Consider the following 20,101-nt stretch of genomic DNA (forward strand, 5'->3'; position numbering starts at 1 on the left):
AGGAAGGATGTGATGTCACAGTTGTCCTACTTTGTTGGACATAGAAATGTCTATACATTCTTAATTCTCAGTCCATGTTACTATTCGTTGGGCATGACTTGTGTAGATGCTCTCATGGCCAGCGGGAGACTCAAAACTGATGTTCTTTCTCTACCATGAGGAGCACTGGGACTAACAGAAAACAGTGTCACTGCCCTAGTGTGACACACTAGAGCTGATCCTGATTGTCACCTTCACTAGGTGTGGGGGAAAGAAGTCCAGGTTCATTATATTTATTTTAAAAAATTTCATGAATAGCAGCCTGTATAATACAACAATTTACAATTTTAAAGTATTTCACTTTTATCAATTGGTATCAACAGAATAACTTCCATAGAAAGACTAGTATTATCTCTGGAGACTGAAAAGTTAACTAACTAATGTGTTTATTGAAGCTGATACAGTAGCCCAGCTCAGATCCTAATCCAAGAGTTGGAATCAGGAGATCTCTGGTTCCAAGGAGGACCCCGCCCCATGGGGAGGCGTGCCGTGTGGTCTCAATCTCACTATGTCCTCTCCTGTCTGTTACTCCCCCACAGTGGAACCTACAGTGACCATCTCCCCATCCAAGACAGAGGCTCTAAACCACCACAATATGCTTGTCTGCGCAGTGACAGATTTCTATCCAGGCCACATCAAAGTCCGGTGGTTCCGGAATGGCCAGGAGGAGACAGCCGGCATCGTGTCCACCCCCCTTATCAGGAATGGGGACTGGACGTTCCAGATCCTGGTGATGCTGGAAATGACCCCACAGCGAGGAGACGTCTACACCTGCCACGTGGAGCACCCCAGCCTCCAGAGCCCCATCACGGTGGAGTGGCGTAAGGGGCAGTTTGTTTCCTTTCACTGTGGGCCCCATGAGACAGAGCTGCCCCAGCCCATCTCATCCCTTCCCTCGTCCCTGGTGTCACCACTGAGCTGGAAATTCCAGGAACTAGAATGCCTCTTGTGCCATGGCAGGGACATCGGAAGAACCACAACCTCACTGCCTTTGCAGTCACTAGGAGGTCACTATACACCATGGCCCCAGAACCCAGCCTGGTAGCTCTGAGGGACTGACTGTTACAGCTGGTGACTGGGGTCTTAGGGCCTAAGGTTAGGATGTGTCTTGAGCAGCAGGGGTCTGCTTCCCACTTTCTCTCACCCGCCCAACAGTGTCCACGGATCTGTGGTCTGGTCCTCCTCTAGGGGATGGTCAGAATGGAGAACTAGGTTCCCTTGGCACATCCCCGTCCTGTACCTCAGGCCGAACTCAGGCTTCCCAGAGGGACCCTGTGGGTGTGGGACAAAGGCTGACACTCAGGCTCTGCCCTCCAGGAGCACAGTCTGAATCCGCCCAGAGCAAGATGCTGAGTGGCGTCGGGGGCTTCGTGCTGGGGCTGCTCTTCCTCGGGCTGGGCCTTGTCATCTGTCACCGGAAACAGAAGGGTGAGGAGCTCTGGGACCTGGGGACGGTGAGCTGTGACTGAGACTGTTGAGGGAGGTCTCTGCTTGTAGGTGTAACTCTTACCTCCTGACCCTGAAAGGAAGGAAGGAGGCTGGGTGGGTGGTCGTGGGGGAGACAGAGCAGCCTAGGGGGAGACACTGGACTCTGATTTTACTGGTTGAAAGGCCACTCTACCACAGAGGCGACTGGTGGAGTGTATTCCAGGACTTCCTTACAGGTCATTATTATCTCACTGGCACCTTTCCAGAAGCTTCTTCTCTTAAGAGGATCAGACCATTGTCTTTTCTTCCTTCTAGTGATCGTTTCATTCATTTGGTGTGTGTGGGGCGGGTGGTTAGCTTAGGACAGTTAAGTCCTGTGGTTATGGGCAGTGAGGAAATAAGTTTCCAATTAAATTGCATACCTCATTTCCCTTTGGGGTGACTGAGGACCTGGCTGTTTGTGTAATGAGATCTTTCTCTGTGTATCTTCCTTCTGTAGGTCTTCGTGGGCCCCTGCCAGGTACTATTTCCACTCTATTCATTGGTGGGGGGAGGTGACTGATAAAAGAGAGGAGGGCATGAGGTGAGTGTACCTGGGCACAGCTGTCTGGTTCATGGCCTGTTCCCTGCCACAGGATAGAGAGTTGGGGGAGCAGTCTGCCTAGTTTCTGTAGGAATCCCCAGGCTTGTCATCCAGAACCAGGCCATAACTTTGGTGGCATCTTTCTGTGAAACTTGGAGCCAGAGCCCGTCTTGGGTGTTAGACACCAGGACGATGCCCACTTCATGCCACATATTGGTGGCCACTGCCTGTGGACATTTATAAGTGACTGAAAGAGGCTATTTACCAGTGGTGGAAGGAAGGTGGTTATCACCTAATTTACTAAAAAGAGTGAAATCATATTCCACAGAAGCGTAACAGCGACTCCCCAGCCTCCCACACATTTACGTTGAGCTGATGTGCCCTGTCCTCTTTAGCTGATTTCACCTTTGCACTGACATGGGGGAGGTGATGACGACATGGCCTGGACCTTAGCTTTCTGTCTGATGCTGCAGGGCCCCAGGGGAGGGGAGAGAATGTCCCTCAGGGTGCCCCGTGCCAATTACTCTCTCCTGCAGGGCTCCTGCACTGACTCCCGAGGACACTTGGACTGGCCTTGGTCTTCTCTCGTCTGAAATGCCTGCCTGTTCCTTGCCCAGAATCCCCAGCTGCCTGTCAGCCTGTCCCTCTGAGACCTGAGTCCTATGTTGACACTGATGGACTCAGGTCACCTCCTGTGACCCCCACCCCAAGGATCTGCCTGTCATGCTGCTTCCTGTACTGACCCTGGGAGCCTCCCAGCAGCATCTGCTCAGGCCCCACGGCGTTTTCCTGTGTCTTTTCTCCCCCAACACAGACTGTTCAAGAGAAGCATATTGAAACCATTTACCTATCTATAGCTTTTATAATTAAACATATTATGAGTTATCTGTATCCTGAACCTCCTTAAATGAGCAGAGGTAGGAAAGCAATGCAGAATGAAAAGAACATATTTTGAGGTGACCCAACCAACTTGGGACCAGAAGGAGGGGTTGTTCCTTGAAAGGAGACTAGAAGCATCTTGGGGTGCCATGTAAGGGTGGAAAGAGGAGACAGAAAATCATTTCAATAGTAACACCCTTCCTGGTTCTTTAGTACTGATGTTGAGTGCAGTGGCCTCAGAATATGCTGCATCTTGGGCCGGCCGAGTGGCGCGTTGGTTAAGAACTGGCTTGGGACGCCAGAGGGCCCCAAATCGGATCCCACATAAGAGGGCCAGTGACACTGCCCTCTACAGCTAAGATGCTGAACAACAGCTAAACCTGGAGCTGGGCTGCTGTGAGTTGCTGGCGACAGCGTAGGCTGCAGCCCCTGCTGCAGTGGGCTGCCATAAGCTACCATGAGTGGCCAGCAGCCAGCATGAGCAGCCAGCAGCCACCTGATTGGCTGTCCAGATGCCGGCAACTGATCTGCCTCGCCAGGGAAGAGCGCAATGATGGTGCCAACTTGGGCCAGTGAAGCCACGTACTCCACAACTAGATTGAAGAACAAAATGAAAGCAACTTGTCTGTTCCCCTTCCCCCAATTCCCCAGCACTGTTCCCATCCCCCCAACTCCCCAATAAAAATCTTTGAAAGAAAAACAAAGAATATGCTGCCTTTCGTCCAGTCTGATGAGAATGTAAGTAAGGATAGTAGAGTTGTTTGCAGGCTCATACAGTGGGCTCTGGTCGCTGGTATTTCAAGTATATCCTGGCAAGTCACATTGAGTGAGGTCAATTTTCATTTTTGAGAAAGTATAACCAGAAATAAAAGCACCATTTTTGGTTTCAAATTATAGAAATCCAACACGAATGTATTTTGTTCATGTTACAAGTCAGCCTGGTGTCAAGTTCATTTTAAAAGTGACTAAGTCCCTACATTCAGTGAGATCTTCATCTCTCTCGTCTCTGTTTTATCTACATCTGTGCGCCTTTCTCTGTTTAACTCTCTTCATCCCTGTTTATTTCTATCAGTGTGTTTCTCTGCATCTTTGTCTCTGTCTCCTTTGCTGGGTCTCACTGCATCGCTGCTCCTATGTTTCTCATTTTTCTCTGTCTGCACTTATCCCACTATTTACCTGCATCTCTTTATCCCTGTGTTTCTTTTTGCATCTGTTTTCTGCATTTCTTTTTCATCACCTCACATTTAATCCCATCTCTGTTTCTCTCTGTGTATATGTCTCTGTCTCTCTGTCTGTCTCTGTTATGTGTTTCTAGAGTGTCTGCCAGAATTTTAACCATTTTAGCCAAGATTCTGATTGGCTCAACCTGCGTAACAGTCACACTTAACAAAAACATCACCCTGTCCGTGGGAGGCAGTCAGTCAGCATTGTGCTCATCACACTTACTGGGAACAAGGACTGGATTTTCCAGCTCCTGTGTTGCTGGAGGGGCGATGTCTACACCTGCCATGTGGACACCCCAGCCTCCAGAACCCCTTCCAGTGGAGTGGTATAGAGGCAGTTTGTTTCTGGTGGACCCCATATGACAATTAGCAGAGCTTCCTGGGCCTGAAGAGCCGATGACAGGGCCTTCCCTGTCCTGGATGAGGTCAGAATGGAGAGCCAGGCTTCCTTCATCTCCTGTAATCCGGGGACACTGGGGCGTGGGGACAGACAGTGGTACTTGGGATTCTGTTCCCTATCATCAGAGTCTGAACTTGCCTAGAACAAGATGCTGAGTACTTGGAGTTTTTGTGCTGGTTTGTCGTCTTCCTCAGGGTCGGCACTGTCACTCACTATATGAGTAAAGATGGAGTGACACCCCTGGGGAAGTGGAAGGACTTGTGTTGGGTGACCAGGGAGCCCTCGCTGTCTGTATGCAGCTATTTGCTTTTGTCTCTGCAAAGGCAAGAGGCAGGGCTGGATGCTGAACCAGACAGAATTTAGGGAGATATTGAAATCTGATTTTTTAGTTGAAACGTAAGCCCTACTATAAGGGTGAGTGGTAGAGTGTATGCTGGGACATTCTGACAGTTCAACATTGTCACACTGGTCCCATGCTGGGAGATTCCTTCTTAATGAAAGTGTCAGAGCCTTCTTCCCTTCCAGTGACAGTTTCATAGAAACAGCTATGTTTAGCACCCAGATTTCATTTTTAATTGATTATTTAATTATAATAACAAATACATCTTTTATATACAATTTTGCTAACAAAAAAATCCCTGAGTCTTAGTAGGCATATACCATGGATAAAAGTGTATGGGTGCGCTAGACAGTAACCTACTAGTCATGAGCATTTGGTCTTACCTTCAATCATCTCAGTATGTCTTCTAGGGACAGTAGCACTCACCAATACTCCATAGCTGCACATTTCCCAGCCTCCTCTGCTGTTAGGTTGGAGTCATGTGACTAGTACCAGCCAATGGAACTTAAATGTGGGTGTAAGCTCTGCCTTGTCTTCCTCTGGAAGCCACTGTTGAGGTGAGGGTGCACAAAATGTTGGAAACTCTGTAATCTGAGTCCCCTGAGTGACTATGGAATTGAGTCCCTTTTATTGAACTAAGCCTCTGAGATTCAATTTTCACTGCAGGTTAAGATCTTACTGCAACATTGCCCTTCCTGACTATAATGGAATGTTTAACTGAAGGAGCAAAGTTCCTAAGTCAAAAGGGTGAGTCACTGACTTAATGAAAGTTAAGTGATGATGAATTTTTAAAAACATTCGTTTTTCTTCCACCCAAAAATACATGTATTCCCAGTGACTAGAATAGCGCTTCTGTAGGGGATGCTGTCTTGATCCACCTAGATTCTTCCCTTTAGGACTAAGGATTTATTCCCTTAGTTGCTGAGCATGTTGCTGCTGGAATTACCTTAGGTGAGGAGAGCTGTCTCAGCTGATTTCACCTTCTTTCCCAGGGGGAACATATGTCCAGTGACTGCTCAGTGGGAAGGCCCTGAGCTCTGCCCTATCTTGGGCCAACTTTGAAGGGCTCTGCAGCTTCAGAACTCCCTGGGTGTTAGGCTAAGACCTTTTTGGTGATTGCATAACAGCCCAACTTCTAAAATCCTTCTTTAATTCATGAGTCATCTTACATAATTCTTCTTTCAGTTTCTATTGTAATTTAAATATATTTATTTTTGTATGGCTAATGTCTTTTATCCCCCTTCTTGAAATATGAAGGTACTGGCATCACTAACCCTTTCTTTCCCCTCTCATTTACCCCCCCACACACACACACACACTTGTGAAATTGAGGTATCTGCACCTTTTAAAAATATATATTGTCGAAGCTGAAAATAGCAACATTTTGCTGTAACAATAATTGTCTTTGGGCTTTGAACATGGCCTAATTCTAAAAGTGGAAAAAAGTTGTTCATTAATTTATATCACTTATGTAGTCAACAATTTTAGGCTTGCCATGGAGCTGCTGTAGTAGGATCTCTTTTCACTGACATTCTCGGTTGAACCCACTGTTTCTTACATTCCTTGCCTTTCTATTTTCTGAATAACGAACTACCTCACTTTACTAAGTTATACTCTTAATCAACTTCCAATATAAATATGTGTGGTAGGTAAATTTTAGATTTTTTTATGTCTATCAGTACTTTTAGTCTTTCTTCATATCTTATTGTGATTTTGAACAGGTGTACGCTTATTAATAGAAAATAATTTTCCTTTAAAACTTCCAGAGTTTTCTCATTATCTTAATGATAGAAGTGTCTGACAGTCTGATTGTTTTCTCTGTTCAGTTTGTTTTATTTTTCTTCACTGGGCTATTTTATGATCTTCCTTTAACTTTTGAGGTCCTGAAATTTAAAAAAATGATACATTTGAGCCTTTTTTCATTAATTTTGTTAAATATCTGACAGACCGATTTTATGTAAAGAATTAGGTCATTCAACATCAGGAAAAGTTTTTCTTATAACTTTTATGATAACTTTCTCCCTTCATTTCTGTTTTCTCTCTAGACCTGTTAATTTGATGTTGGACTTCCTGGGTCTGTTCTCTATGTCTTATCTTTTCTACCATATATTATATTTCTTTGTCTTTTTTTTTTTTTCTCAGCTGAGCCATCCTGCCATTTTTTGGCAGCTCAGTGGCAGCTCAGCTCAGGCCGGGCATCGAACCGCTATTTCTCAGAGCTCAAACTCTTGAGCGAGCTCTTAACCAATTGAGCCACTCGGCCAGCCCTTCCTTCTTTGTCTTTTTTTTAATTTTGCGGAGATTTTCTTGATTTACTTTTCCAATCTTTCTATTAAACTTTCCAATTTTGTAGCTCTCTGTTATTACTTATATAAATGCAATATCTTTTCACTTCAAATAATTGTAATTAGAAAGCCTTTAATAAATTGTTTGTTCTTACATGCACTATCTCTAATAAATCTGTGATTATTTTTATTTTATTTTATTCTTATTTTCTCTTTAATGTTGGAAGATTTTCTCAAACTTTTGTTTTGCCCTCTTTAACTTTGTTTTTCCCATACTGTATACCTTTTAATTTCATTGGAAGATACATTCCTTCAATTCTCCTCTAAACTTTACCAAATTATACCTGGTTCCTGGTTCCTCTCTCATGTTATTCTGTTCTTTTCCTTTATAATTTCTTCATAGTTTGTAATTATATGTTTGTGGAATTATTTCATATGTGTATATTTACTTCCTCTGGAGTATAAGGTTTTCTTGTTGTTATTTTTGTTTGTTTTTTCAAATATTTTTATTGGGGAATTGGGGAAGGGGAACAGCCAAGTTGTTGTCTTTCAATCTTAGTTGTGGAGGGTGCAGCTAGCTCAGCTCCAAGTCCAGTGGCCATCCAGCCTCCCGTCGGCAGCTTGCGGTCGCTCAGCTCAAGGTGCCGTGTTCAATCTTAGTTGCGGGTGAGCATAGCCCACCATGCCATGTGGGAGTCAAACTGGCAACCTTGTTGTTAGGAGCACATGCTCTCACCAGCTGAGCCATCCTGCCACATGTTGGCAGCTCAGCTCAGGCACAGTTCACTCGCCCATGTGGGAATCGAATCGGCGACACTGTTGCTCAGATCTAGCACTGTTAACCAACTGAGCCACTCGGCCGGCCCTGAAGTATAAGTTTTTTGAAGACAATGAATGTATCTGTTTTCACATTATTTTAATATACTCAGAACATAGTATGGTATGCATCACAACACTGGTACTCAATGACCATTTTTGCTTTATTGTTTGAATTAGCAAATGTATTAATAAAGTTTGGGGCTTAGTCCAGTCAATAATAAAGAAAACATTACTTTGCTTTCTTTTGTCATTATTCTTTGTTGTGTATTTAATCTTTAAGTTTATATTTCTGAGAGGGTTCTATAGTCTGGAGTAGGATTTGGATACTCAGGGTTTCCTAAGTGTGACGAAAAAGAAGAAAACTTTTAAAACCATCATAACTTCAAATCAAATGCTTCTGTGCCTATTTTTTTTGTCTTTTCTAGAATACTTAAAAAATATCTTTGTATTATGGAAAATTTTAACTATATACAGTAGTAGCAAGAATAGTACAATATATCAACAGTCCAGCTTCAACGATGATCAATTCCTGGGAAATTCTGTAAACCCATCCACTTAATTTTACATGCACACTGGATTATTTTTAAGATAATCTCAGAGATCATATCATTTCATTCTTAAATATTTTATTATGAAATCTAAAATATAATGACTTTTTAGAAACATAACAACAATGCCATGCCACATCTAAAATTAGATAAATCGTCCCTCAGTACAGTCAGTATTCAGTTTTCCTGATTGTCTCACAAGAATTGTTTTTTCTTATGCACATTACAGTAGTTTCTCCTTATCCAAGGGGAATACAGTGCAAGATTTCATCACACTATTTAGAATGGCATGCAATTTAAAACATATGAATTGTTTATTTCTGGAATTTTCCATTTAATATTTTTGGACTGTGGTTGATTACAGGTAACTGAAATCATGGAATGCAAAACCGCAGATGAGGGAGACTACTGTATTTTATTAAATTTATATTGACAATACCCTCTCCAGATAAATATTATTAGCACGATTTTGCAGATGATGAAACTGAGGCTTAGAGAGGTTCAGAGATAGACTCACAGACACAAAACTAATGAGTGACAGAGTTGGGACTGAATTCTAAACTTCATGTCTTTTGTTGAATATTTACTATTTTATGTCATGTCTTATTCATTCTCCCTTTCTCAACTCTCTCCTACTTCCAGTTCCTTTCCTTCTGTCTGTTCCATACATTCCCTTCTCCCTATTTCATTTCCCTCCCACCTGTGCCTCATCAGCTATCGGGCTACCACAGCTTTCACCCGTCACCTTTAAGCAAGCAGGTCAGGCCACATGAGGCATGTGCTTAATTTAAAGCCCTTCAGCTCTACACACCACTTCTTTTTGTATTTCTCCTTTTGCCCTGTGAGAGGGTCCTAAGCCAATGAGAAGGGATTAGATTTAGAAGCCTCTGTTCATTGTAAAAACTTCTTGGATTTTGTTTTGAGAGAGTATAAACATTTTCAGTGACAGAATGTGTACTAAAAAATAAATTATCTTCTCTGTTTTTGTTGAATCTGGGTGATAAGTACATGGGGATTCATTATACTATTCTCTCTATACTTTTGTGTACGTTGGAAAATATGTTTGTGGAAAAAACCCAAACTTCTCTTCTCTATTCTTGACATTTCCACAGCCGCCTTCCTTTCTTATCACATATTCTCTATTTAATGCCATGGTGAAGAAATAACTTTCAAAATAAAGTCTCATGTTGTACACCTAAAATTTATACAATTTTTATTTTTTTAATTACACCTCAATAAAGTTGGGGGGAAAAGTGTCAAACATAAAAAAAGATTAATTTCTGAAGTAAATTTCTTATGACTCCAAGATTAGGCCAAACTTCTTAAACTACTTAAATAAAGACAAACATCCTTGTGTGTTTTCTCCCTTTTCCATTCTTCCCTGTCTCTTTATGTCACCAGTTTTGTGCTAATAGAATGTATGGATGCAGAGAAATGGAAACATGTCTTAACTCTCAGAAGTAAAGCACAGTGCTCCTGACTATAGTGGATTCAGTTGTGTGAAAATGACTTCACGTTCAGCTGAAACTCCATACCTGAAGTTTGTTAATCAGATTTAGTCACCAAGCATCCTGCTGTTCTCATACAGAACAAGGGCAATCTTACTAAACAACTCTGTATGACATGCGTATCCTAGAGGAGGGAGGGGCACGGCATGACTGCTTGGCTCCTGATGACAGCTGTACCCCAAAGACTCTGAGGTTCCGGTTTTATATCCCACAAGGGCAGTAAAATTTCACTGTTCTTCATGATGACTCATTTCCCCTTGCACTCTGGCTGCACATGCATATAGCATAAGATAAAAAGGTGTGTATATTGCACTTGTCTATCACCACTATTGGGAAACAACTATAAGTTAATTGTCCCCATAGTAGGCCAGTGTTGCCAGCTTCCTACTTATTTCTTTTAATTTTGATGTTTAAATTATTTCCTTTTTTATTGAGGTATATTTGACATTATATTAGTTTCAGGTATACAACATAATGATTAAATGTTTGTATATGTTGTGAAATATATAAACAATAAGTCTAGTTAACATTCCTCACCATATATAGTTACAAAAACAAGAATTTTTAACAGTTGTTTTGTTTGAATATGAATCAAAACAAACCCTAGCATTTGGTTAGTATGTTTCTTTTTAACTGTATAATTTCTGTTTTCTATTTTTCCTTGCAAATTATTTGCTGAAGAAATGGAGTCTATTAGAACTTCCCGTAGTCTGGATCCTGTTGGCTACATCCCTATAATGTCATTTATCGTGAGATTTGTGATGTAGGTTCCAGAAAATATAACACCAATTGTTAACATCTATTGACTTCTCACTATATGTCAGGCTATGTGTGAAGTACTTGATTTGTAACAAAATATATTCTTTCAAAATCCCTAAATTGTTGTGGTGAGTATAAACCTGATATATTTATGTGATTTTTTAATTATGTAGATTTTAAACAGTATATTAAATATTAATGAAGTCATACTTTGTGCACACAATCAGAAATAATTCAAATAACTCAAATAATTGTTTAAGAATCATATAATTTAACATCATGAGGACTGATTTCTAATTTTGTTTATAGTAATGTCATGTGGTGAACCCACTTTTTTATGTTATATTAAAATTATATGAATATTTTATGAATGAATCCCTTTAATAAAATGCAATTACCATTAAATTTACTATCTTCAGTATTTTATGGGAAAGGAGTCTGAATAGGGCAGCATTTGTATATTTCTGGGACACTGGTCATAATGCCATTCAGTATAATCCTTACATTATAATAACACACACATCATCTCCAAAATGCTGGGTTCTTACCTTATGAATCATTGGAATTTATATTAAATTTATTTAAAATCCTATTGCCCAAAACTTCTCAGCACATTTGTACATTTTCAGGTGACTTACATTTTTTATATTAAAATTTTATTTTATATATTTAGGATCATAATTGCTGATCTTTTTCTTCTTTTTAATACACTTTGTTTTAGAGCAGAATTGAGTGGAACATACAGAGATTTCACAGAGATTTCAAATATACCCTCTGCCCCCACACACGCATAGAGCCTCCCCCATTATCAACATCCTACACCAGAGGGGTACATTTGTTAAAATTTTTGAAACTATATTGATACATCATAATCACCCAAAGTTCATAGTTACATTAGGGTTCACTCTTGGTGTTGTACACTTTATGGATTTTGACAAATGTGTAATGCCACGTACCCACTGTTATAGTATCATACGGAATAGTTTCACTACCCTAAAAATCCTCTGTGCTCTGTTATGCACAATTTCATGATCACCTCTGGTTCAGATTCCCTGCATTTACTAATTCCTAGTCTGCATTTTAAATTATTCTCTTACTTTTACCTCACAGGTAGCTTTTTTCTCCTTTGATCTTCCCCACCTTCTCCCCAAAGTAAACATACAAAAAGATCTGTTGCATATAACATACTTGACTAAAAAATTATGGGCTATAAGGAGGGGACGTATTTCTTATTAGAGTAAAAACCCTAGTCAAATATAACTTCTTTCCATAAGAGTGCTCTTAGCAACCCTTTCACCAGTGATATGTCACTGATCACTGTTCCCTATCTATTGGCTCAGCCTAACCCAATCTCAGCCCCTTATTCTAGAAAGGAAAAAATCCTCCAATTAACATATGACAAGAAATTCATCCATAGTTCTATGTTTGAATCTCCTAAATCATTAAAGGGCTCAGGAAAACAAAAGTGCTTTTCATAAATACATAAATTCTGGTGGCTGTAACTAGCAATGTTTTCTTATGTATTTATATACTATGTGTAAGGCACTGCCTACACATCAGGATTACTCAAATTCTGTCAATAACTCTGCAAGGAAAGTATTATCACTCCCATGTGATGGATGAGAAAAATAAGGCTCAGAAATGTTAGATATTTTACCCAGTGTTACAAAGTTTAAAAAACTAGCTACAAAGTGCTGAGTCCTGGATTTGGATTATGTTTCTTTATACTGAGCTCTGCTGTTTCAATCACTGTGTTAATATTGTGTCTTTATTTCCCAGTAACATTTTAAGCTCACTGATGCAGACGGCATGGACAGGGACAGCCTCATACATTTTATTCTGCTCCATAATATCATCCTAGACATGACGTACAGACACAGTAGTTGCAGAGTGGAAAGGCTGAGGCAATGTGCCTAAAACAATTTTAAAGGCAAAATGACTTCAATTCAGATCACGTACACTCTCAGGAGTGGGGTCGTGGACACACTGGGGAGAACCAAAGAATCCCCTCTGCTGATCCGTTTCATCTGCTGGGATTCCCACTGGGAGACAGTGAATCTAGACAGGAAGCAGCACCCATCGCTGACATTACCTCAACCATGTTGTCCCTTGTGGGATTTCTCTCTCATAGGCTTGTGCTTTCCTTAGCCAGGCATGGTGAGGGGCAAGGGACTGGGGATATTGGGCTATTTTGCTGCTCCCCAGGGCACACAGGGACTCACAAGGATTCACATGAATTCAGTGAGCCTGACTTAGGCTTATCTGCTTAGAAATATTCACAGCCATATTCACTGCCCTGTCCCCAACATGCCATGGTGGCACAGGAAAATGTATGTGGTTCTTTAGCAGGGATTCATGTAGGAGGTCAGGCAAAGTACACCTGTGTACTATGGACCGTAAATATATCTGTGGTTTCTACTCCCATCCCTTTTCCCCTTGTTACTAACCGTAAGTAAGGACACAGTATTGGGTCCTTCTCAGATACCCACTTTATTGTCTTATTCTAACGCTCTCCTAACTGAATTCCATTTCCTTTCCTGCCTAGAGAATTCTTATCTCCTTGAGGGTGAGGAGAGGAGAAGAAAGCTTTTACTATCATCATTTGTTCTCCACAAATTTAAAGTTTTGGGAACAAATTTTGACTTTGGTACTATTGAGATTCAAAATTTCTTTCTAATTTACTTCTCAATTATAACTTTTAAGAGCTATATTAAAATGAATACAGATTTATTTCTTGGTTTTTGTATTTCTCTCATAACAAATCTACACCAAGGGCAGTGGGTATATACTACTACCTTCATTGATGCCTGAATTGGGGGTGGGGGTGGGGTGGCAGTGGCCAAAGGTGGGAACACAAGGAATAGAGAAATATTATCCTCAGCTCAGCTATCAAAATATTATTAAAATATTATTTTCTTTTGTGTTACTGGGAATGAATCATGATCTGGGAAATGAGGTTAATGGGCCTGAAGCATAAAGGGCCACAGTTCTAGCCAATCCTGAAATGAAAGACAGGAAAAAATTCAGTAAAGAGCTCATAAAGGGGATTTATTGCTTCCATGGAGATAGTAGTTCAGGGTCACTGTGGGATAAGGTAGTGGGCAGGCTACTCCAGGAATCCCATAATAGGGAACAATTGAGAAAAGAAAAAAACATTCGGAGGTTGGGGGAGCATTTTGAGGGGTATGTGAGATCCGAGGGGGATACAGCACCTTAAACCCCAGAGAAGCAGTGAGAGAAGGAGTGTAGGAGGAAAGAAGGAAGATGATGAACTGGGCCAGGAAACAGCATGTCATCAGCACGTCCACTTTTCTGGCCTTGTAGACGGGCAGTGTACCTGCAATAAGACAGACATGAGATTGATGGGCCCTAGGGGGCATCCTAGGGGGCTCCTATGCCATCATCTTTTCAACCACATTTGTGTTCACAACCTCCCCCACTTTCCTGCTTTTATAAATCTGAATCCTTACCTTCCTTTCATAAGGGCCCTTGGCGTATCGACGGGCCACCTGAGCGCAGGCCTTTGATAATGAGGACAGTGCCCACCACGATGCCCACGAGGCCCACAGCCAGCCCCAGGGCGCAGACCACGGTCTCCGTCAGCTCTGACATGGGGGTTGGAATCTCAGGCTCTGAGGAAGTGAAGTTGTGAGGTCAGAATACAGTGTTTTCTGAGCATGTACCCGGGATGGAATGGCAGGAGTAGGGGGGTAGGGGAGGGTGTCCTATAAAGACCGGGGCTTAGAGAGGAGGGTGAAGTCTATCATCAGGAACTTTTAAGGTGTTAAGTTCAGGGCCATGAGAGTTAGGGGGTGAGAGGCAGGATGCTCTGATCTGACAGAGAAAAGAAGGTACCAAAGGGGTGGAGCTCACACCTACCCCAGTGCTTCAGAAGCGGCTGGTCCAGGCCCCAGTGCTCCACCTGGCAGTCGTATATGTCATCAGCAGAAGGGAGGAAGGTGAGGTAACTGATCTTCAAGAAGGAATGATCATCCCTGGACAGGAAGCTGGTCTCAAAAACCCCCTCTGTGACTGGGTGCCCATTGCTCAGCCATGTGATGTTGATCACAGGAGGTAAGATTTTGTCCACGAGGCAGATGAGGGTGTTGGGCTGGCCCAGCGTCACCGGGGACTTGAGGAACACAGTCACCTCAGGAACCTCTGTGGTAAGGAAACAACACTGATAAGAACTGCAAATAGTGCTGCCCCGAGGTTCCCCACTGCATCCCAGAGGAGCCCTCCCACCAACACTGTCCCATCTGATAGAGGAAGAGCTATTTCCCTCCCTCTTGGGAACCACAATACACTGCACACCCTCTATCCCCGTGCCTGCCCTCTGTGAACCTGTGTATTAAGGTAGCAGGTCTGTGAGGCCCTTCCTTGAAGGATTCAGAATCGTGTTACTAGAGTAAGAATCCTTGTATTACATGGAAATAGGTGATTTGGGGATGGGAGGGGATGAAGGTTCAGTAATTATTACGAGAAGATCTGAAGACTCCTTGGAAAAGAGAAATCTATAGAGTAGTGACCAGTATCCACCACAGGGAAGGGAGTGAGAGCTCGTGTGAAGGGGCAGACTCAGAAAGACAGCAGAGCTGGGCACACACCGTTGGTAGCTGCACTGTAGTTGGAGCGTTTCATCAAGATGTCCAAGGTGTATTTTCCTGTAGCCACATTTCTCAGTCCACCCTGTGGGTCAAAACTTACAAATTCACTAAACATAGGCAGCCGCCAGACAGTCTCCTTCCTCTCCAGGTCCACGTAGAACTCCTCGTCTCCATCAAATTCAAATATGTACTGGCCGGAGGGACCGTAAGACTGGTACAAAGTTGCACCGTAGTGGGCAACATGGTCAGCTGATGAGTGAGGGCCACGAGCAGAAAGGTGGAAAACAGGGAGAGAAGAGAACCATGTTAAACCAAGTGACAGAAGAAACTGACTCTCAAATATCAGGAGCTTCATCGCTGGCAGTCTCCTGGCAAAGTGCCCAGCAGCTGCTTCCTCTCCTCTCAGCACCGGTGGTTGTCTGGTTACAGTCCTTCTCTTTCCACTCTAACCTATGCTCCACGAGGGCAGGATTTCACAGGCCTGCTTCTTGCTACTCCCTGCGTGCCTAGCTCAGCACAAGGCACATCGTAAGTTTATGATAAATACTGTAGTTGAATGAAAGAAGGAAGAATGGTCATATTTAGCTTTTTTCCCCAGGGATTCAGTTTATTTCTGTTGGTTTCATAAGTTTTCTCTCTCAATTCTTTTATCAGTTAAACACACATTCATTGTGGTTCCTTTCTCCTCAAGACTGGCCCAGGACAGGACTTTTTGTACATAGGGGTTCCTCCTCCTCTTCCCCATCTGTACCCCTCCCCTCTCCCTCCCTTCTCCACCTGCTTCTCCTTCTTCTTCAATCCAGGAAAAATACACAAGATATTATTACTTTAAAAGAAGCTCTTCTAAGTATTATGTGGTAAAAGAAAGTGTATGACTCCACCCAAATGAGCCTAACTGGACAATTTCATCAAGACAGATATGAGCCCTTTACCGTTTCCTCTTTCCTTCCTTTCTCACCTAATGAACATCAACAAGGTGTCAGACATTGCGGAAGGCAAGGAGTAAAACACCAATGGGCATGACCTCTGTTGTCAAGGTGCTCATTGACTGGGGGAGAGCCAGGTGAGTGCAGGAGCAAACACTGGTCCTCAGTGATGCGTTCTGTGATGGGGATCTCTAACACCCTCCTCAAATACCTCATCTGCCAATCAAACCAAACAATGTCATCATTTTGTGTTCCTTGGTCTTTGCAGGGGTCTGTTTTTCTCCCTGAAATTAAGTTTATCTTTTAGGATTTCCCAGACACCTCTAATTCTTTTTTGAAGTTTCTGCTTAGTTACCAACTTTTTAGCCAACTTCTCTCATTCGGTGTGTTTTGACCACATTATGACCTCCAACCCCTTCACCCCAATGTCCTGCTCTCCAAGTGTATCTATTTCTCAGTCCTACCCAGCATGACTGCCTTGGATGATCACTTAAAAGGCCCTCCAGCAAAGCCTCTTGCAATCTTCTTGACTCCTTTTTCCAACATGAATATGTGCAATTATTCCTTTCATCTGGTACTTGTCCTGGGCTGCAGGCTGTTGTTAAAGAAGACCACACTGCTGGGCCAATGGGAACTAATTCACTTTTATAGTTTCAACCTCAGCCGGATCCACTACTCCGCTCAGCAATGGTCCTGCTTTCCTGCACCATTTTCTTTCCATCAGCAACCTGAGCACCCTCTAGCAGGAAGAAAGCATGTCTTTTATTTTTGAATCCCCAAAATTTAGTTCACTGTGTGCTCAAAAATGTGTATTAAATGTCAATTGTTATTCTCGAGGGTCACAGAGATTTTGGGGAAGGCAGATAGATATTCAGGTAGCACAACCAGATGAAAGTTAGAATCAGCAGTGACCAGGCTGCATTCTGATTTGTTGGCACTGTTGTTTTCAGGGGCACAGTCCTCCATCAAAATACTAAAAATCATATTTTATGACTGTATTGGTACAAAGACAAATGTAACCCAGGCTGGATTAAAATTCGAAACATTTTCTCCTACCCTAAAAGTTTGGGGTTTTTTCTTCTAATTTTAAAGGAAAAAACCATCTTCATGGGGCTCTAGGGCATCGCAGGCCCTCAGCACTGTGCTCCCTGTGCCTAACCTGGAGTCAATCCTGAGCAGGGCACCCTGGTGTGACGCAGGGGAAAGGAAACTGGGATGCGCCCTGGAGAAGCGGGTGAAACTGTCACATCCGAACAAAATTAGAGTGGGAGCAGCTATGGTTACTACAGTTGCTGAAGATTAGAGTCACCTCCGTTTCACTTCCCCTTTGAACTATTCAGCTTTTGTACTTTAGTTTTTACAAACTTACTCTTCATATCTATAAAACAACAGGGATAAGAGCCAGGGATGGATCCTGGAAGGAAAGGAGGAGAAAGGAATGTATGAAGAGAGGGAGGGAAGAGGTGGATGTTAAAGGCAGAGGGGACCAAGTGAGCACTCCGGGCTTGCCTGTTATTCCTCTTACAGGACTTCCGTAGATGGAGTGAAAGGCAGGCGATTTGGGCTGGTGATTTCAGAATAATATAATTAACTCACTAAGTCATCATGAAGTTCTCAATTTTAAAATAAAAATAAAGATATCCCCTCCTTTGTAAAGAACAAAATTATGAAGTTATACCTGTGATAGTAATAATTTGAAAACAAGAATAACCATTGACGTTTATGTCTTCATTATTTAGAAAGCATATCTACACACCTATTTTATTTGATTATTGGTGAGGTGGCACATGTGAGGTAACTGAGATTAGTGAGGCCCGTAGTAAGGTGACTTGTCTGCAGGCCTTCAGCCAGCTGGGCTCACTTACCCACTCCTCACCTGTGCCAGCTCCCACCACGGAAATGTACGTAAACCTGAGACAAAGTAAAAGACCCTTGTCTATATCCACACAGTATACATCATTTCTGGGGCTCTTTACCCCAAGGTAAACTACAGGAGGGTATACAAAACCTTCAAATGTTGTTCAGAGACATTTGGGAGCAATCATTAATAAATTTTTAGTAATAAAATATCCACTCGTGAAGACAGCCCTAATCTCTGAGGTAATCATGACTGAATGCCACAGAGCCCTTCAGCTGTATTCACTGGGCCCATATTAGAAACAGAAGAATGTCCTCAATCAGGTGTGCAACAGCACAGGCAGCAAAGAGGGTGGGTTGGGACCCCGGGTTCCTGAAGGAGGAGCTGCCATAATTTTTAAATCTGCTTAATATTGAGAACACCTTTGAGGAGTCTCTACTAATTCTATACCAATCTCTCCCTCTCCCGCTCCTCCAATTTCCTGTTCCTCAGTTCCAGTCTCCACACCCCTCAACCATGCACTCACCCACAATGTTGTCACCTCCAGAGGGGCTCATCACGGTGGTCAGGGCGAGGGCCCCCAGAATCAGAGCTCTGTTTAGGATCATCCTCTGCCCTAGGTGGTCTCAGCAGCTGCTGTTCTGAGCTGTAGAGCAACAGTGAGGAAGGAGCTGAGAGGGAAACCTAAGGGAACCCAAACCAAACCCAGCCTGATCAGGTTCTGGCCAATCAGAACAATCCCCTGTGATGACACCGCAGTTGCCAGTTGAAGAGTTTGCAGTAAGAGGCCCAGCAGGGACTGGGGAATCCCCTGGTCCTGCTGCAGCCTCCACTCAGAGTGGACCCGAGGGGATTTTCTATAAAAGGAGAGGGTATTAAATCAGAACCTTCTTACATGTGTGTACGCCTGCTGGTGGCAAGAGGGATGGGAATTTCTGAGGCGCCTCATAGATAGATAAGGTCATCATTCCTATTCTGTTCTTGAGGATTTTCTGGGTTACAGCCTCCAAGAATTCTCCCCTGAGTTGATCCCCCTCCTTGGCAGTCCCGCCTGCTCCCCTTTCCATGGCCTCCACGTGTGGGTTAGCTGTCTTTCTTTTTGTTTCATAGTGAACATGGAATTCTCTAAACTTTGAGCTGACCCACTCACCCAGGGGATCTCTGCGCGTGGTAGACAGGTAGTACCTTTATTGTTTGTACTTATATGAATCCAGTCAAGGAAGTTCTTCTTCCCATGTTCTCAAAAGCTCCAATATTTGCACCCGAGGCAATAGAAGGAGTTATAATGTCATGTAGTGCTGCCTGTAGTAACTGCATGGTCTTTCATCTGGGCTTTCCCCTGCCTTGAGTATGCCTTGTGCTGTTTCGGTGCTGCCTATCTGCATTTAAAGGGCATTTGGAGACACTGATTACGTTACACAAAGCTCTGGCTGGTCAATCACTCTTTTTTATTTTTAATTTAAAAATGTCAAGTCAAATGTTGAGGGTGGAATGAGGGAAGTTGCTATTACTTAGAAAACTAGTTTTCTTACTTTAACCTGCTGAATATTTTCATATCCTTTATCCTGCCACATTACAATTCTAGATATTTGTGAGGGACTAGAGATTGAGCTAAAGTCAAAGGCAGTCACCTGAGACACTTTTTTTTTTTTCGGAAGAATCTATTTTCTGTGTGTTATGGCAACTACAAGTTAATGGGGATTCCATTTCAAATCAACCACCCTGTCTTGGATAGATGGCCCTCTACTTCTCAGCACTCTGTGTTACCTCACAGAGACAGAGAGTGTGAAGGCTGAGACATACAAAGCCCTGGCGCTGGGAGCTGCCTGGCACTACTCACCAGGCCAGGAGCTGGCCGGGCACTCACAGCTAGGTTTTGGTGTTTTCCTGCTGAACATA

At 42.8% G+C, this 20,101-nt stretch overlaps 2 protein-coding genes across 3 annotated transcripts; one reads left to right on the forward strand and one right to left on the reverse strand.

Moving 5' to 3' along the window:
* Nucleotides 1-532: 532 nt before the first annotated feature.
* On the forward strand, nucleotides 533-2,975 carry LOC109373109 (HLA class II histocompatibility antigen, DQ beta 2 chain-like). Of its 2 annotated transcripts, none has more exons than XM_019626718.1 (4): nucleotides 533-860; nucleotides 1,357-1,467; nucleotides 1,967-2,050; nucleotides 2,587-2,975. In XM_019626718.1, the coding sequence occupies exons 1-3, from the start codon at nucleotides 548-550 to the stop codon at nucleotides 2,023-2,025; spliced, it is 483 nt and encodes a 160-aa protein (XP_019482263.1). In that variant the 5' UTR covers nucleotides 533-547; the 3' UTR covers nucleotides 2,026-2,050; nucleotides 2,587-2,975. The 2 variants fall into 2 exon arrangements, with proteins under 2 accessions (XP_019482263.1, XP_019482264.1); XM_019626719.1 differs by having other exon boundaries at nucleotides 1,967-1,987.
* A 10,858-nt stretch (nucleotides 2,976-13,833) lies between these two features.
* Nucleotides 13,834-18,882, reverse strand: LOC109373108 (HLA class II histocompatibility antigen, DQ alpha 2 chain-like). The gene is made up of 5 exons (XM_019626717.1): nucleotides 18,729-18,882; nucleotides 15,419-15,667; nucleotides 14,691-14,972; nucleotides 14,282-14,443; nucleotides 13,834-14,148 (listed from the first exon to the last, which is right to left on the reverse strand). The coding sequence occupies exons 1-4, from the start codon at nucleotides 18,808-18,810 to the stop codon at nucleotides 14,289-14,291; spliced, it is 768 nt and encodes a 255-aa protein (XP_019482262.1). The 5' UTR covers nucleotides 18,811-18,882; the 3' UTR covers nucleotides 13,834-14,148; nucleotides 14,282-14,288.
* Nucleotides 18,883-20,101: the final 1,219 nt, after the last annotated feature.

Source organism: Hipposideros armiger, unplaced genomic scaffold, assembly GCF_001890085.2.
Source record: "Hipposideros armiger isolate ML-2016 unplaced genomic scaffold, ASM189008v1 scaffold_687, whole genome shotgun sequence".
NCBI classification, from domain to species: Eukaryota; Metazoa; Chordata; class Mammalia; order Chiroptera; family Hipposideridae; genus Hipposideros; species Hipposideros armiger.